We start from the raw sequence: 18,989 nt of genomic DNA on the forward strand, positions 1-18,989 counted from the left end.
TATCCCTATCTAATCATGGTGTACTCTGAACTAACATCATACATGATGATGTGGAACACCTAATGAGGGATTTCATTAAAAGGTGGTCCATGCACAGCCAGGTTCCTTGATCTGCTTGAAGACCAGGTGAGGATTGTTTTCACAAATCTGAAGAACATGTGACCATTTGTATGTATGGGGGTGGCTAACACATTATGATGTTTTATAATTTATTATCCATGAATATATTTTCTCTTCACTCTGATGTTAAAATGTGGACTTTGAAAATGTGCTAATACATAAAGTTTCAATTTGATTTAGAATGTAGGAAGGAAGTTTTTAACTCCCATGAATCTAGCCTGTAGAAGCAAAGACCATGAAACAAAGCCATTAAAAAGATAAGTGTCCTAATTTGACCAAAAGTAGAGTTTAATGGCTTGACCTACTGCTGATCATAAAGTGTGAATGTTGTGTGCCAGAGGTGAGCAGATAGCCCATCAGGTCTCCAGAGTACACTGTGACTGCTCAAAAACCAGCAGAAATAATCCAGAGTGAGTTTACTTGAATCTCAGAAGTGAAAATTATGGACAACACATGACAGCCACATGCTTTTAAATCAAACAGTGGAGGATTGCTGTGGATATCGCTCTGTATGCTGTGAATCTGTTTCTCTGATTGGTTAATAAATAAAATGCTGGTTGGCCAGTAGCCAGGCAGGAAGTATAGGTGGGACAAAGAGAAAGAAAAATTCAGGGAACAGGAAGGCTGAGTCAGGAGTCGCCAGCCAGACACGGAGGAAGCAAGGTGTGAAAGCAGAACTGGGAAAAGGTACCAATCCACGTGGGTAAACATAAATAAGGATTATGGGTTAATTTAAGTGTAAGATCTAGTTAGCAAGAAGCCTGAGCCATTAGGCCAAACAGTTTTAATTAATATAAGCATCTGTGTGTTTATTTGGGTCTGAGTGCCTGTAGGCCTGAGCAGGAATGGAGAAAACTCCAGCTACATAGGATAACCAGAAACTCTGCAGAAGGTGTACACCCAGATGAATTCAAAGGATTTTTCTCAATTGAGCATTGCTCCCACTGCTGATGGTGTAGCCTAGAGTCTTCACAATTCACAAGTTAACATGAACATGTTGCTCTGATTGAAGAGCTTAAAACAACAATAACACTAATAATAACAACAACAGCAAAAACCATGGGAAGTAGATCTACATGGAGAGACTCAGAGTTGGAGTATTTAGCAGAGGGAATGCAAAGTACAATTTTCCAGTTTTATTCTATTGCTGTGATAAAACCCTTAGACCAAGGCAACTTAGAGAGAAAGTGAACTGTTTGGCTTATACTTCTAGATTACAGTTTGTCATTGAGGGGAGTGAGGGTAAAGAACTAAAGCAGGAAATTGAAGCAGAAACCATGGAGAAGTGCTGCTTGCAGGTTCATATGGGCTCATGCTTGGCTAGCATTCTTGTAGAGTCCAGGACCACCTGCCCAGGGAATGGTGCTGCTCACAGTGGGCTGGGCCATCCAACACCAATGAACAACCAAGACAATCCCCACGGACTTGTCCACAGGACAATCTGACCTAGGCAATTCCTCCACAGACTTTTTCCTCTCAGATGACCCTAAGCTATGTCAAATTGAGAATTAAAGCTAACTAGAACATAAACATTTATGCATGTACACATCATTTCAATATGTGGGTAGATCATCATTACACTATGTGGACACAAAAGGCTATCTTTTAATTTTGAAAAGAAAAAGAAAAAAGAAAATATCAGCTGGGTGGTGGTGGTGCACACATTTGATCCCAGCACTCAGGAGGTAGAGCCAGGCATTTCTGTGAGTTTGAGGCCAACCAGGTCTATAGAGCAAGATCCAGGACGGGCACCAAAAACTACACAGAGAAACCCTGTCTCAAAAAACCAAAAAAAAAAAAAAAAAGAAAGAAAAGAAAAAAAGACAATGTCAATGATGTTGTGCTGTAAATACAAATGGTCTCTCTTGACAGTGTTTCAACAAAGGGACTTTTAGCTTTATGAGGTGGTAATCAATGTGCATTGAGTAGGAACCACATTGTGAATTTTTCTTTTTGATCTTTTCCCAGGGCTGGTGATATAAGGTAAGACAATTTTTTTTGTAAAGCTGCACAGCCTCTAGCTGCTAGTAGATCAGAAGGATGGGCAACTGGTACTAGGTCAGAGGTATCACATGCATTTTAGATTGACAATACATCCAGTTGACAAAAGCTCGTGGGATTTAACACTTTTGTAAAAAGTAGAACATCTATAACTAAAGAACAGTTCTTCTGTATAGTACAAGTAAATATGAACTCCAATTTACTAGTTGATTATAATTTTTTTGAGGCAGTTTCAATAACTGGAACTCTAATCCTCTTGTCTCAGCCTCCCAAATGCTAGGATGTCAGGTACACATTACCACAGCTGTTGAAAAATTCTTATCATTGAAGTTATGTCAGCTTTGTACATTCTAAAACAGAAGTTTTGCTGATAATCAGTGATATCTCTACCTTAGTTAGGGTTTCTATTGCTGGAAAGAGACACCATGACCATGTCAACTCTTACAAGGAAACACATTTAATTAAGGGTGACTTACAGGTTTAGAGGTTTAGCATTTTAATGACATAGAGCAATCCTTCACAGACAGGCCATTTTCCACCTTATTCAAGCCTGGGTTTCCAAGGTTTGCTTGATCTCAGGACAGGTGTGGTTTGTGCAACACCACAAACAACACAGGGAGGGCATGTTCTGCACAGCACTTGTGAAGCACTGGTTGGCCCAATAGCCTCATCTATGGATCCTTAGATAGTGATTTATCCAGGTGATGTTTGTCTACACCCAAAGCCAAGCTGCAGTAAATAATGAGTCGCCAAGCCCCATAGCACACTCCTACTTTCATGTTGAATTTACAATTGATGTTCCATCAACTTCCTCAGTTTTAGACTAAGAACCTATGAAAACAATATAGTCTCCTCTTCTGCCTCCCCTTGTTCCTCCTCTTTCTTTTCCTCCTTCTTTTCCTCTTGTTTCCTATGGTTATGGGACAAATGTTTATCCTTCTAACACTCACATGCTGACATTTTAAAATCCAATGTGATTTAAAATTGGGCCCTTTAGAAGGGGACTAGAGTTGGGTAAGAATGATATTGATCCTCACAACGGATGCTATTGTAGGAAGGAAATGCAGAGTAAGAGCCCTGTGCAGAACCTACAAACCCAACATGTGGGTCCTCATCAGAAGACTCTACCAATGCCTTGACCTTGGATTTCCAGCTCCAGGATTGTGAGAATTATACTTAGGTTGTCCGAGCTCCAGCCTGTGATGCTGTGTCACAGTGACCAACATTCGTGTAAACAATTAGCACACATCTGTCACGAAGCACACTACCTGGGGCAGGGTAGTCCACATTTGCCATTTAATAGGTGATAAATTTGGCCTAAAGAATCTCCATCATTACTTTTCCTGCTAGATAATCCACTTCTGTGTTTTATGATTAAAGAGCCAATGTTATGAAACCAGGTGTTCTTTAGTGGCAAACAATACTTTAACAAATGAACCAAAATAAACAGCTTTGCAGCCGCAAAGACATACATCTGAACATGTCCCTACTTTACAGCAGAAAGGGAAGCATCCTACTTTCCTACTTTCCACAGGGCCACTAGGTGGGTGTGCTGGTTAAATTTGTCACACTTTTGCACGAAAGGGGAAGACTGCTAAAAATGCAGCCTCGCCAGCTGTCTTTACCACGGAGCTATATCCATCACAAATTCCGGAATTGCTCCACTTAAGTTTACTAGAGCGACAGCTGGTTCAGAACAGTCAGACCATTAGACTCAGCTAGGGTTGTTAAATGTCAAACACCACACTTGAACTTTTCCTCAATTACACAAAAATAAATCTACCCACGTGTGCACTTACTGCAGTGTCAGGGATTCTGAACAAGAGGCCCAGGCTTTGTCTGAAACCACAGCCGTAACAAGTTTTTGTTGAGGCTTCTAGAGTGTGTTATATTAATAGGAGGAAAAATCAAGTACAATGTAGACATTTGAGAGATGGGCTTAATGTAAACAGAATGAAACTATATTCATAAGTCTTCTCCATCTATTTAAGTAAAAGTAAACAACTATAAGACATTTAGATTTGACTGAAATCCCCACTACTCAGTAGACCCATTGGTCAGGCAGTGACACTGAGTGAAGTAAGGTAATTCATTAAAATAATATCTTCTTGCAAAAAATCTATCCAGAATTCTAATACATTTATTTTGTTTTAGTGTCTTATAATGTTTGACATGCCTGATGCTTTTATTTATTAGCTCTTTGGTTAGTATATTGCATTAGTCACTTTTCTATTGCTGTGATAAAACACTGTGACCAAAGCCACTAATAGAAGGAAGGGTTTATTTGGATTTACGGTTTTGAAGGGGTCAGAGTCCATCACAATCACATGGGGAAGTCAAGCATGGCAGCGGGCACTGAAATAGCTCATAAGTCAACTATCCAAAAGCTGAGAATCTCAAAAGTACGCTCTGCCCTTCTTCTCTCAGACTTACAAGGTGTCAGCGGATTGATGCATTCAATATTGGGAATAGTGAAAAAAAAGGGACATGAAGCAGGGAGGGGTTGTGTTCATTAATGAAATTCTCAAAGAATAAATTTTAAAAAAATGAATCTTTTTTCTTTTTGTTTTGAGAGATAGGCTTAATGTAACCAGAATGAAACTATATTCACAAGTCTTCTCCATCTATTTAAGTAAAAGCAAGCCACTATAAGACATTTAGATTTGACTGAAATCCCCACTACTCAGTAGACCCATTGGTCACGCAGTGACATTGAGTGAGGTAAGAGACGGATGCTGGTGCTCAGCTCCCTTCCTTATTTTTATGCAGTAGAAGATTCTATTCCAAGGACTGATGTCATCAACAGTGAATGGTGTCATCTACCCACCTCAATTACTTCATTACAATAACTCCCCACAGACATACCTAAAGGCCCATGGTCCAAACAATTATGGATCTCACGAAGCTGACAGCCAAGATTAACCACCATACTGAGAGCCCCCCAAGAATAGGGTAAATCCTTGATAAATAAAGTTTCAGCTACTCCATGCCTCCTGTGCACTAACAGGAGACCCACAGCAGTTCCTACATGTGTAAACCCCCAAACTCACTTGCATTTTAAAATAATTATGTGAGATTTCACTTAAAATAGAATATTAGGAACAAAATCTTACCAAAGTGTGTCCCTTGATGTCTTTTGCAGCATTTACCACAACTAGACATCATTATGTGATAATAACTTATATGAAAACAAACCAGCAGTCGATGCCATTCACTGGGTTCTACAGATTTTTAAAAAAGAAGGTGTTGTGGCATGTGTCTGTTCATGTGTTTACTTTTATTTCAGCCTGAAGTATATATCATTCTTCACCCCAGAAACTTGTTGTATGATTTCAAGATGCCTGAGAGTCAGGAGCCATTGAAGAGGTTTAGGAACCTAAATGTGACAGAAATAGGGGTCATATATATATATATATATCTGTCCTGCCACTCTCTATGGAGCTGAAATAACAATGGCAGACAATGAAGATGTGTGCACATAACAGGTGATAGAGGTGAGTGTGTACAACAAGGGGAAGAATGGGACGGCCAGGGTAGCCACCATCTCCCAGGAGAGGTGAAAGAAGGAATGGAGTATGCTCTGTAGAGGCTGTTCCAGATGAAAAATGGTCAAATAAAAGTTGGTGTCTGATGAGTCACAAGAACCTGTTCACCTGTTCATGTCCAGAAAGGCCCCTCCTCCTGTGGGTAAGCTCTGAGGCAAGAGCAGAGGAGAAAGGAGCGGATTTTATCCTGGAGCTGACAGATTCTGTAAGCAGTACTCAGGGTCCACCTAGCAAGAATGTAAGGAACTATATCTGGGCCAGCATGTGACTGTCCACAGATGTTTAGGAGGAGGGCTCAGTTTCCTAAAATCTATCCTGCCCCTTTGTAACATGAATCTTAAAAGGTCTTATTAATAAAATCACACCCAGAGCCAGATATTGGGGTTAAAGCTGGAAGATCAGAGAAGCAGAACAAGTCACAGCCAACCTCACCTTGCCAATTCCTCAGCTGATCCTGTTTCCTCAAACTGGAAGCCTCTGAGTCCTCATCCAAATGGACCTCAGCTGAACTGCTGCTAAAAGCTAAAAGCTTAACCAGCTCTAGTTCCTGCTCCTCACACCTTATATGCCTTTCTGCTTCCTGCCATCACTTCCTGGGATTAAAGGCATATGTCACCATGCCTGGCTGTTTCCAGTGTGGCCTTGAACTCACAGAAATCCAAATGGATCTCTGCCTTCAGAAAGCTAGGATTAAAAGTGTGTGTGCCACCATTTTCTGGCCTCTATACCTAGTGGGTGTTCTGTTCTCTGACCCCAGATAAGTTTATTAGGGTGCACAATATATTGGGGAACACAATATAACCACACATCTTGCTCTTTTCAAATCTGCTGAGACCCGAGATTCTCAAAGCCTAGTGCAGGACAGTGTGGAAAACCCCAGTCTCTTTGCTCAGAAGAGCAGCTGGGGAACTGTTTTAGATGGTCCTTTTGCATTGAACTGCATGTTTTTTAAATGTTCAAAGATCACAGGTAGGAACAAACTTTAATTTTTTGCAGCAATCCTTTGGGCTGCATGTAACACATACAAAAAGTATCAGAAGCCTATGATTATCTGGTAGACCTCACATTCTTAGAAGCTTCTCTGAAATTCTCTGGGATATGAGGAAGAAGCCAGAATTTACATTACTTAAAAATTTACATTACTCAATTCAGTTAAGATACAATGGGGGAGGCTTAATGATTGACTGAGATTCAGGAAAGCATTTCTGGTAGAGATAGAGGAAGACTCAAAGAAGGTTGTAGGGAAATTGTGGGTAGTGACAATTGTCACAGAAAACCGTATAAACCAGTGAATGGTTAAATAGAGATAAATCTCTGAGAGGTAAGATGGGCAGGTATAAGGTCAGTTTACCACACTGTGAGCAGGTGCTTATTGACAGCCTCTCTGTGGGGAGGGGGTGCAGAACTCATCACTGGGGACACAAAGAGCTCTCTAATGTGCTGGCATACAGTGAGGTTCTTGTCCAAGCTCCCATTTCATGGGTACTTAATCAGGCCCACCAATGACATCAGGATGCTCATGAGTATCACTAATATGAGACTGTCACTAAAGTATGCTTATAATTTACATATATTTATAAGGATTATTATAATCAGGGAGTTAACCCAGGTTGTCAATTTGTCAATATTCAATTATGATACCATCCTGCTAAAAGGCTTATTACTTTACTTCAAAAAATTTAAGGCCTTTTGAAGAACTTTAAGGCTTCCCTGGGAACATTCACCTAACTTTTTTGACCTAGAGCAATTTAAGCCCTTAGAGCTCCCAAGTATAGTTAAAAACATAAAAACAAAAAGCAAAACCTCAGCAATTTAAAAATATCTAAATCACAAATACCCCTTGACTGAGAACAATTTAGAAATCCCATCCATTTGAGCTGTAGAAATCTGAAAAAGAAAACACCCCTTTTACTTTAACAATCAAAAGTTGAAGTATAAGACAAAAACTTTTCTGAATCCATAGCAACACTGAGGTACCTGGGTGACCTGAATTCTGATGGACACACTCCCTCAAGGGGACAGGAGGGACAGACACTGTCTGCTACAGACACAGGAGAGGTAGAGCCTGGGGAAACAGGTTGGTTTCACCCAAGCAAACCACTGAAGGCTGGGTCCGAGTCTCCATTGTCTCAGGGACAAAGACAGGAGGTCTGACCTTCTCACCACAGGCTGTCTTTGGTGGGGTAGCACAGAAGCCCCTAGTGCACCACTTTGGAGAAAAGCAGGTAAAAAGTGCCTTGTGGCTCCCAGATTCTTCACTCTTAGAAACTCAAGTCCTCAGAGATGCTGTACATCCATGTGCATGTGCTCCCTACGTTACACACACTCAGATGCTCTGGATCATGCATGTCAAACCATGCACTCTTGGAACTACATGTGCCACCCCTTCAGATGCAAGTGGTTTGGGTTTGAGAATTCTGCGGTGTCCCTTTGGATTAAGGAGGCCTGGTCTTCATTCACACAAACACTGAGGAGTCCTATCTGGAGGCAGGTATGGAGCAGGTACTGTGGTTCAGGTTTCGGTCTCAACAGGCATCTTGGTCCTCCTCACTTTAGACTTGGGCTTGTGTATGATGTGAACATTACTAAATAGGGACATCTGTGACATCCCTTCCCAGTGGCAGTTGGGGCTCCTGGCCCGAGGAGCTTAGTAAACAGTATTCCTGGCAAAGTGCTCACTGTGCTTCTGTATACTTGGTCATCATTGTGGTGACAGGTTTTCTGCTTTTATTTTTTTTCATCTCAAAAATACAGCACTGCCTGAGGACAGACAGCAGCTCAAAAAGATTGCTTGGCATATGCTCTAGGAGTTGCTTTCTTCTTTTAAACTTACAGATGCACATTTTACTAAAAACATGAATCTAGAGACTTTTACAGAGATTTGGAAATATGCATCTTAGAGTGCATGCCTAAATAGATTGATATATTAAAATATTAGAGATAATTGGCAACTTAGGTCAATAGTCTTCAGAGCGGTAAAGCTAACTCAATGAATTCTTTATAATACCCATTTACAACAGGTAGGAAAAATTAGAGCAATGGGCCGAATTCCCTTGAGTGCATAAATGATGTGAGTTTTCAAAACAGCACCAGCCACAAAGACAGCCACCTAGAGTAGCCCAAGTCCAAATGTAGCATCATGTTTGGTCCAATGATAAGCAAACACATTACTTAATTATGGTCTTGGATTCTTGCACAAGGTCTTGGGTTCTTGAAGAGGCTGCATTTCCACAGGAGATGGAACGAAATTAGTCTCTCTATTAGAGACTCATACTGACTAAGAATATTGTGGGATGGAGACAATTATGTTAATAGAGCTACAGTACATGTGCAAAGTAAATAATTATCCCCAATAATCACAGGCTAATTGTGTTACCAACGTCTCCTTCCCCAAAAAGAGAAGGGGAAGCCAGAAACTGTCAGATAACTTCTCAAGGGCTAAGAACAGTGATGAGTTCCAACAGGGCAAAAATATTAATGGGTTGGTTAACACAGTCATGAATGAGGCTTGCAACTGCTATTTGTGGAATCTTTGCAGAATGTATCAAAGTAGCAGAATTTTCCAGAAGTATTCTACATAAATAACATTCACAGGATCATTTTACACTGTCACTAGAGTAGTTCTATTCATATAAATTAGAACACACTTGCATGCAAATGCCTGTAATAAGTGGGGAGGCTTAGGCAGACTATGAACGGGGCCTGTGGTTGGTGGCTGGTGATGAATATTTATCATCAGCTGGAATGTGGCCTTTTGAAAACACATGCATTACACTCCAGCAAACTGTTTATCTCAATTTTAAAAATCACTTATTGACGCTAACCCACGTATTTGCTCACTTGCAACCGCTTATTAGAGGAGATAATGCCAACATCAAGCTATTTCAGAGCTTGAAAACACGTCCCAGATAAACCTCGCTTTCCCTGGAAAATTCAGGCTTCACTTTTACGAGGTTTACCGGCAGTATCCACGACTGCAGTGGGCTTGTGGATTTGACCTTTGTTGTCCCAGTTATGAGACCATTAATGCAGCCACACATCCACTTTCATAACAATTCAACTCTCATCTGTGGTGTCTCTTTCCAATTAAAATGAATATAACCCATAAACATGGGCTCTGAAATGCCTGCTCTCACTAGTTCTTGTTTAAACACCTTTGAGAGTCTGTAAGGAAAGCCCCAGGACATTATCTGCTGAGATGACCATACTCTATATTTTGGGATGTGACTGAGTATCTTTTGTCACACATAAAGTCAGTCATGTTACAAATGGCTGGCTGTGTTTCCTAAGGCAAAGAGCCTGAAAGCACAGCCAGTTCATCTCATTATTCCAGATACTAACTTCTGCATGTGCTCAATGCAGCCTAGGCTTCATGTAGCCTATGCTTAGTAAAACTCAATTTTATATGTAAGTATTAGATGAGCTTCACCACAGCAACATTTCATTGTTTAACACATGCAGGTTTGGTTCCTTTAGGGAGGATGCTCCCGGAGCCAGACAGAAGCAACAGTTTATCTTACTTTTGTATTCCAGGTGAAAGCCAGCAGCGGCAACACTGATGTCTGACTGGAAGTGCAGGCAGAGCTGGTTAGAAGTGCTGTTCAGCAGCGCGGGCACTGTGGTCCCTGTACGGGGGGGAGAGGAACAGCTTTAACGTGAAACAGGCAGGCATTCCACACGCTGAACATGGAAGACCATATCCCAGGCTTCTAAGTGCCTAGAGCTTGTCTGATCATCTGTGTTTAATCCGAGTGCTGAAGCTGACCATTGCTTGTCCACTCGCTCCATTTTGCAAGACACCTTTGAGCAGCGGTTCTCAACCTGTAGGTTGCAACCATCAGAAAACACATAGGAACCAAGACACCTTTCAGTAGCAAAATTACAGTTATGAAGTAGCAACCAAAATAAATTTATGTTTGGGGGTTCCTAAGACAATCAGAATTATGTGTTTTCTGATGGTCGCCACCCACAGGTTGGGAACCACTGCATAGAGGGTCCTTGGACCTGTTGCCACTTCTTCCAGATTGCACCCAGTCAATCCCCTTACCTTCAGTCTGGCCTAGATTACCTACAGTCATCAGTCTGTCTCCAAACAGTTTCCTTTCTCTATGCATTTATTTTGCATACCCCCAGGCTAGAGAAATCCCATATGTTACATTGTTTAGTAAAATCTAAATCAACTTTGGAGAATGTGAGTAATGAATTCTGTAGCACTGGGAAGGACTATAGTTAGTATTGGGATTACCTCAGGCTGGAAAAGAGTCTTAAGCTTTGGGGCTCTTGTCTCTCAGCACCACATGTACTCCTCTCCAAGCTCTATAGGACTGTGAGGTCCAGTAATTCTGAACAGTTAATATACCCTTTACTGGTACCACCCTCAACTCCTTGGCCCTGAATTTAGCCTCTGCTGGTGCACTAAGCCACCATTATTTTTCTGAGACCTTCCACTAGTTTTATTTTTCTGTGAAAGTCATGTCAGGAAGCTCCCTAGCCTCCCTGCTGATCTGCCCTTATCCCTTTCCACACTGAGACCCACCCCAGCATCTCTGGTTTTAGAAGCTGAGGCTTTGGAAGACAAAGGCTAAGAGATTTACAGAGGCCGGGACACCTGCTGGTCCTAGACCTGGCTGTCTCCTGTGGTAAGGTTGGGAAAGACATCAATGAATGACATAGTTGGTATCTGGGATATATCCTGGGGCAAGCTCCCATGAGCTTCTGATAATGCTAATCTGAGAGTAGAATAAAACCTTCATGCTAACCTTGGGCTGCCATCTGGAATCTATCATTGGGTTTCCAGAAATTCACCAATCATTTGAACATGTGTTTTATCTAATAATGTTCCTTCATTGGCCAACTGGGACCAAAATTATATTATTTAAAGTGTTCTAGAAGGTGGATAGTAAGAAAAAGAGGCAAGAAAAGAGAAACCTGTATCCATTTGTGTGTGTGTGTGTGTGTGTGTGTGTGTGTGTGTGTGTGTGTGTGTGTATGTGTGTGTGTTAGACTATAGGAAGTCAGGTCACCTCTTCGATATCTGGGTTCTGTGCCTCAATCATTTTGCCCTAGAAGACAAAGGGAGTTGAATTCAAGAGGTGGAAGTTCTTTAGGATAAACCAATAGTAAAAATCCACAATAAGACCATTAAGGACGTGTGAGGAAAAGTCTCTTTAGAATGCTTGCTTGAATTTGTAGAGTACAGAGAAAAAGATAGATGGATAGAAAGACAGATGACGAATCTAAACAGACGGATAAATGATAGTTGTTTAACCCTGACTAGCTGTGGGGGAATTGTCTGTTGGTATGTCCTCTTTGGGTAACACATTTTCCCGGTCCATCTTCAGCAAAGGAAAGTTTTGGTCATAGGCCTCCAGTAGGGTAGGTACCCCAAGGTCCCAGAGAGGAACAGAGATGTCAGAGAACCATGGATGTGGAGGGTGTTAACTATTTTGCTTATTGTTCAGTCTCAGACTGCTTCTAAAATCCACAAAAGAAGACATTGGCTAAAAGGATGTACCGTGGCTTATTTCGTGGAATCTCATGATGTTTGTCATCTTTTGTCTTGCATACTTGTTATCTGGCTGGCACATGAAGAGGAATGATGTTTTCTGTGGATCTAACAGCTTCATTTTCCAAGTTTTCATTGCATGGTCTGATTTTATCTGACATTTTGGGGAAATCTCATGGTGTCTGTTGATAATGTCTGCTTAAATAATAACTGATCCTACAACGAAAAACTCTTCTTTGCTTTCTACCTGTTCTTGTTGCATTTCTGTTACTGTGATAAAATACCCTGATGAGAGACAATGAAGGCCAGGAAGGGTTTGTGGGGCTTATATGTCCAGGATACAGCCCATCATTTTGGGGAAGTTAACATAGGAATTCAATGTATCATGTCCATAGTCCAGAAAGGAAAGAAAAACAAAACAAATAATCAAAAAATCATGGATCTTTCCTTGCTTCTGCTTTCTCTAATGTTATACAGGCCAGGGGCTGGCCAGTGAAATAGCACTGCCCACATCAATTACCACATCAAGACAATGTCCAACAGGCATACCCATAGGCCAATGTGATCTAAACAAGTTCATTAAGGCTACTTTAAGTGGTTCTAGGTTGTGTTAAAAGTAATCAGCACAGCACCACAGGTCTCCTACAAACAATGAAGAATTCACAATTTCTCATTTGCTACTGGAATCACACCAGGCTGTTGTGTTAATAGTGACACATCTCTTTTTCTCCCATGCTTAAACATAGGAATTCACTTTGCACAGCCTGAGTGTCCTATATCCACCCTACCTGAGTTATTTCAGAGTTCTTAGCTCCCAGCTTAGTAACTTGCACATAAGCATTGTTTGATTTTTCAATTGTACAGTAGACTCAGAAAGCCACTTGTAGCTCAGGCTCTGGGACTGGTTAACTCCATCACCCCATGTCACCTACAAAAGCTTGAGTGCATTCTGATTCTATAACATGAAGATCATGGTAAGTCTTTTACTCAGATGAGCTAATGAGTTATGGATATGACACTGGTTTGTGAATTCACATGCCTTTTTCAGATGAAAAATTATGCCTCTTAGTATGTCAGTCATGAAATCTAACAACTGTCTGTCCTATGTTTCAGGAGGGCTACATATGGTGGGCCCCTCATCACCCAGCCACCTCTGGACAGAAAGGGTCTGCCCTGCACCTGGAGTTAACTTCGGGTCTTCTCAGGGTAGTCTAATATCAGGGGCTTATCCTCTCCATGCAAAATGCAACCAAGAGATTTTTTTTTTAATGTTGCCATAGGCAGAATATTTCTGATCACATTGTTTTACTGTGACCCAGATAGAATGACACATAACAAAGGAAGCTGCAAAATTTTATTATTGTCCCTGCAGAGTCTACTCTCAGTATACTGATATTTGCTTTCCTTTAATACCAACTGGCAGATACAAGTCGGCATGAATTCTGCTCTATTTTACTCATTTATAATTTATAACCCGCCTGCTTCCAAAAGTGATTTTTCAATGGCTTACTAAAAAAGATCTACATACATATTCCTACCCAAGCAGAAATGAAAAAACCAAAGCACTGAATTTATTAAAGATGTCAATCATTTTGTTTTGAAATATGTACTTCTTATGACATCTCATTCTTATTTATTTTTATCCAATAATTAAAATATTTTAGAATCTGCTTTATAAATACTTTAAAGGATCACAGGAACAAAATCCTTAAATATTAATTGTGTTCTTAAAAAAAATCCAAACTTTGGTCTGATATAGCATTTTTCTCCATATAACTTACATTTTTTATTGAGAATTTTATACATGTCTACAATGATAAAGGATTATATCCAATTTAAAAGTTATTCTCCTAAGAGAGCTGACGTGATTTCTAGCTGAATAGAAAATGTGTTGTAGTTTAAAGATGCTCTAATGTATCAGCTATCATTCTAGACATATGACACCGTTATTTCTGTGTCCATAGTGCATATTCATGTAGATGTCATAGCAGTCTTAACCTGTATGGTCCCCAAACACATTACATGACTAGTGAGTAAACCACAGAGCTCCTTCTCAAAATCTGGAGAACATAGATACCACAGCACAATGAGTTCTGAGCTTCAGGTGAGTGTCCACCCTCTTCCAGCAAGGGCTCCAACAGCAAAGCTCAGAAGCCGTTATCTCAAACAGCATTGAAGCTACAAGTCCTTTGCCCTTGGTTTTCGTCTTTCTTTCTTGAAATTTTAGACAAAAAATAAAAACAAGCTAGGTTTCGTGGACTACCTTTGGACTTTCCTTCAACACTATTCACTATTCAGGCTTTGGATCTGGCATAAGAATAGTGGTACGATGCTGCGCTCCTCCTGGTTCAGCTTGACTGCTGGCTGTTTTGTGTGGCAGCTGGGCACTGGCATCACAGGCTTGTGAAAGCTACCTTGGCGGCATGTGATGGCCAGCCTTGGGAGAACATGTACAGAGTAGCACTGACCACACGGCAGTTAGCCAAGCTTTGATTTGTTCTTCTCAGAGCAGGCTCTGAGGTTGCCAATGCACATTCCCATCCTCATTAAGGCTCTAGCACTCTGAAGGGAGGTCTGACATGCCCCACTCTGCTGTTTTGGTACTTTGTAGTGAGTATGTATTTGTGGGGAGACATGGAGACATAGATGCCCCAGTCTCACATACGCTTTGTCTATCATCTCAGCATATGAGACTGCAGTTACAATCTGTTATTTTTTAAGTTATCATCATCATCATCATCATCATCATCATCATCATCATTATACCAAGAATGCCCTTTGTGTTCATCACACTTTCCCATGTATCAGTCAGGATCTACAGTGTGGTGGAGCTATTCATTCATCTAATTAGTACTTTGAATTTCATAAACATCAATTTCATTCATTATATACAAAATGCTTGATCATATGTCGTATATGCATGTATGTATTATATACATATTATGTACATTATTTGTAACACATACATTCTACATATATCCTAGCCTTGCAATCAACAATCCTCCTGGAAATGTGCTTCCTTCCAGGTAGTGGTTCTCAACCTTCCTAGCTCTGCAACCCTTTAATACAGTTCCTCATGTTATGGTGACCCCCAACCATAAAATTATTTTTGTTGCTACTTCATAGCTGTAATTTTGCTACTGTTGTGAATTGTAATGTAAATATCTGTGTTTTCTGATGGCTGGTCTTAGGCAACCTCTGTAAAAGTGTTGTTCAACCCCCCCCAAAGGGGTCATGACCCACAGGTTGAGAAACACTGCTTTAAGGTTGAGACTGGGATTTAGCCTGATAATGCTTAGGGTGGTTAAAAGACAGAAGTTATAACTTAGGTGCATTTGTTGCTATGGGGCTATTGCTAATCAACTTCTCTCTCAACATGGAGGGAGGGGATGCAGAATACACACCCATGTTTCTGAGTCAAATCCAGCACACCAGGTGCCTATGGCCTTCAACCTTTCAGTGATGGAGCAGTTATGTTCCCAAAAGCTATGTGGAGAAGACTCATTCTCTCCCCCTCAGTGCATTTCTGAACTCAGTTCCTAACCCTGAAATTTTACTGGGTATCTCTTTAGTTCCCAACCTTACACCTGTCACCTGTTCTCCTTGCTTGGGCTCAGTGTCAAAAAAAAAATCCACCCTGAAAACACATAGGAAGAGGGAAACTGACCCAGTATGAAATTTCAAAACCCATTTTACCCTTGGAAAAAAACAAAGAACTCCAACAGGGAGATTCTGCTGCCTTTAGAAACCCTCCATGTTCCCAGCATGACATGTTTGACCAAACACAGACCCACTGCCCGAGTAAAAGTCCTGCCTTTTAAATTTGGCCAGAGACTACACTACCCTTGAGATGCCAGGCTTCTGACTGCCTGTGTGGAGACTTGCTGGCCCAGGCCACTGTCAGCCTGGCTGCTAGCTTTCACTGTCAGACATGGGGGCTCACACACTATGGTGTGTATGCAGAGAGAGAAAATGAAAAGACAGCAAGAGAATTGTAAATATGAACTCAAGGTGATTTAACCAGATAATGTGAAGTGAAAAAAAGGGTATACCTGGGATATCCAGTCTCAAACAGAAGACAGAGGGAAGACAGACAGCCTGTCTAGTCTATTCAAGGATGATGGAATAAGAGGAGTTGATACCTCAGTTTAAAAGACCTGACTTTCACTAGTCATCCTCTTATCAGATGCCCAAGTCTGTCAAAGTGAGAGCCCGATCCATCACAAGGAGAGTTCTCCTCCCTTTGGGAACTAGTGAGTAAAACAAGTTACCTGAACTTCCAAACACAGCTGCGTGGTGGTGGTGGCACTGAGTGTACCTCCTTCCCTTGCATATTGGGAACCACACACAACACTGTGTTGTACACAGGGCACATATCCCAGAGCTTTCTTGATTATTGTTTTTAATTATTCATGCTTGATGTTTATAAGATGAGTCTAAAATACCCCAAGTTGGTGGGCATACATTGGCCCATGCATCCCTTGCAGGATGCGTAGGTGGTAGTGATCTCTGTCTGCTGCCATGAGTCTGGTGAGCAGTTGGTTGTAGCATGTAAATACTTTAGAAAACTGCAAGTCACACTTGTGGCAAGCATCCCCCAGATATCCTAAGACAAAGTCACTCCTGAAAGCCAACCCTACACAATGTTCTATACATATTGGCCCCCATAGCTGTGTATGCTTTAATGAAATAATTGATAATGTAATACAAAGGTGCTGTATTTAAATGAATGTAGAGGATTTTTGTTAATCGTTCTTAATTGCTTAGAAAAACTATTACATAAAGCAAGCTTGTTCCATGTCATGAGGGTTATTTTAATTAGACATGTGTCTTCCAGAATACTTTTTTTTTAATTTGATAGTATTTGAGACTTGTTTGCTTAGTTTAATTTAGTGTGTGTTCAATATGGTGTCTGTGCCAGGTGCCTTCCTTTATCACCCATTGCATTGTCGCTCACTGAACCTGGAGCTCACTGATTCAGCCCCACTGGCTACCAATGAACTTCAGATACCCTGTTGCCATCTTCCTGGCAATGGGATTGTAGGTGGGCATAGCCACAGTGGCTTCGTACATGGGTTCGAGACTAGAAACTGAACTCAGTCCCTCATGCCTGCAGGGCAAGTATTTTACCAACCGAGGCACCTCCCCAACCCCATATTTACTTTAGTTTGATATTCATCGTTGAAAACGTTTGCAAATTTTAATTTCCCACTAATTAATTTGACAGCAGCAAGCTGCATCTGGCTGCAATGAACTACAAATGGCCCAGTTATTTTTACGAGAGGGAATTCTTGATGCAAGCCCAGAGACCTGGTTCGTTAAGATCCCTATTTACATTTTAGGAAAGAATATAAGCTGAGTCTCAGCTAGGACCTCAGGGATGCTTCAAGTTTAGATAACTGCATCATCCCCCTGTCTCAAAGCAGTTGCTTCAGCCAGCATGGATTAGAAGATACTGTAATCAACATCAAGTATATAAGAAAAGGGGAAAAGCTTACAAGACACATGCTTGCTTTTTCACCTGTGTTTTCTCAGTATTTGATTGTCTCAATATTTTTTTCATTCCTTATATATCTGAAAACTTAATAGAAAAGTCATAGTTTAAATTCAGATCATATGGTTGGTAGACAGCGGTGTCACAAACCCAGGCTACCTCTGAGCCCTGGGCGTCTTCCAGTTCACTGAATATTCTGGTCATTCATGTAAGGGTTGATGGACCACTGACTTTGGGGTAACCACAGTTAGGATTATGCCATGGAAACTCTGGATGAGGCTGGCCACACTGGGGATATCAATCAAGCGGCTAAGGGTTGGAGCTTGACCCATGAGATACCAGCTCCACTTCCAGTGGTCTGAGATAAAAAGGGCAAGCTGTTAAGTTCCATTTTGCAGCCAACAATACAGTCAGTCATGACTATGTAATAAAAAACGTCCTGAAAATCTGGACGCCACAGCTCAGGCGAGTATCACAGATGGGTAGCACACATCATTGTGCCTAGAAGGCGACACATTTTGAAGAACGATATTCCAATGCCTGGGATTCTTCTCACACTCACACTCTGAGTGTCTCCATTTGGCTGGTGCCCTTTCCTGTTCTATTCAATGCAAGTTACATCATGCATGTCTGCTTCCGGAGCATCACGAACCACTCTAGATGCCCATTAGCATTGAGGGGTCTTCGGATCCCTTGATTTACAGCTCATTTTCAGTATTATAGGTGGCTTGAGACTCTAGCTCCCCACTTGTGTCTGATGGGGTCTGTCAAGCGTCAGCTCTGCCTCCAACCAACTCCAGGCAACAGGTGTCAGAACTGTGCAGCTGTGGAAACTATGACAAACAACTTTTTTAATTAAATTATTTTATGTTTCCTTTACGTATATGGGTGTTTTGTCTGTGTACCATGTGCATGGCTGGTGCCTGTGGATGCCAAGAGGGCATCTTATCCTAAAACTAAAGTTAAAGATTTTTGTGAATTGTGTGTTGAGATTCAAACCTGCTGAGCCACCTCTCCAGCCGAGTGACATATAACTTTAAAGACATTTTCCCCTGGTTAACTAAGAAACAAAAAAACCCAAGCACTTCTGTGCAATGTACATAGGGACCAGGACTGGTTCCTTTCTTTAGAATCATTAAGTGAAGCAGAAGTGGAGGTAAGAGTGTAGTTCTCATTATGGGAGCACACCTCCACCCCTCCAATGTGTGGGAGCACACCTCTAACCCCAATGTGTGGGAGCAACCTCCACCCCCCCAGTGTGTGGGAGCAACCTCCACCACCCCCCAGTGTGTGGGAGCAACCTCCACCACCCCCCAGTGTGTGG

At 41.3% G+C, this 18,989-nt stretch overlaps 1 protein-coding gene across 1 annotated transcript in view; it reads right to left on the minus strand.

Moving 5' to 3' along the window:
• Csmd1 (CUB and Sushi multiple domains 1) overlaps positions 1-18,989 on the minus strand; it is a 1,274,530-nt gene that overhangs the window by 145,473 nt on the left and 1,110,068 nt on the right. Inside the window, 1 exon segment of the mRNA XM_059244994.1 lies at positions 10,187-10,291. Coding sequence (XP_059100977.1) covers positions 10,187-10,291 — 105 coding nt within the window.

This window comes from Peromyscus eremicus, chromosome 17 (genome assembly GCF_949786415.1).
Source record: "Peromyscus eremicus chromosome 17, PerEre_H2_v1, whole genome shotgun sequence".
NCBI classification, from domain to species: Eukaryota; Metazoa; Chordata; class Mammalia; order Rodentia; family Cricetidae; genus Peromyscus; species Peromyscus eremicus.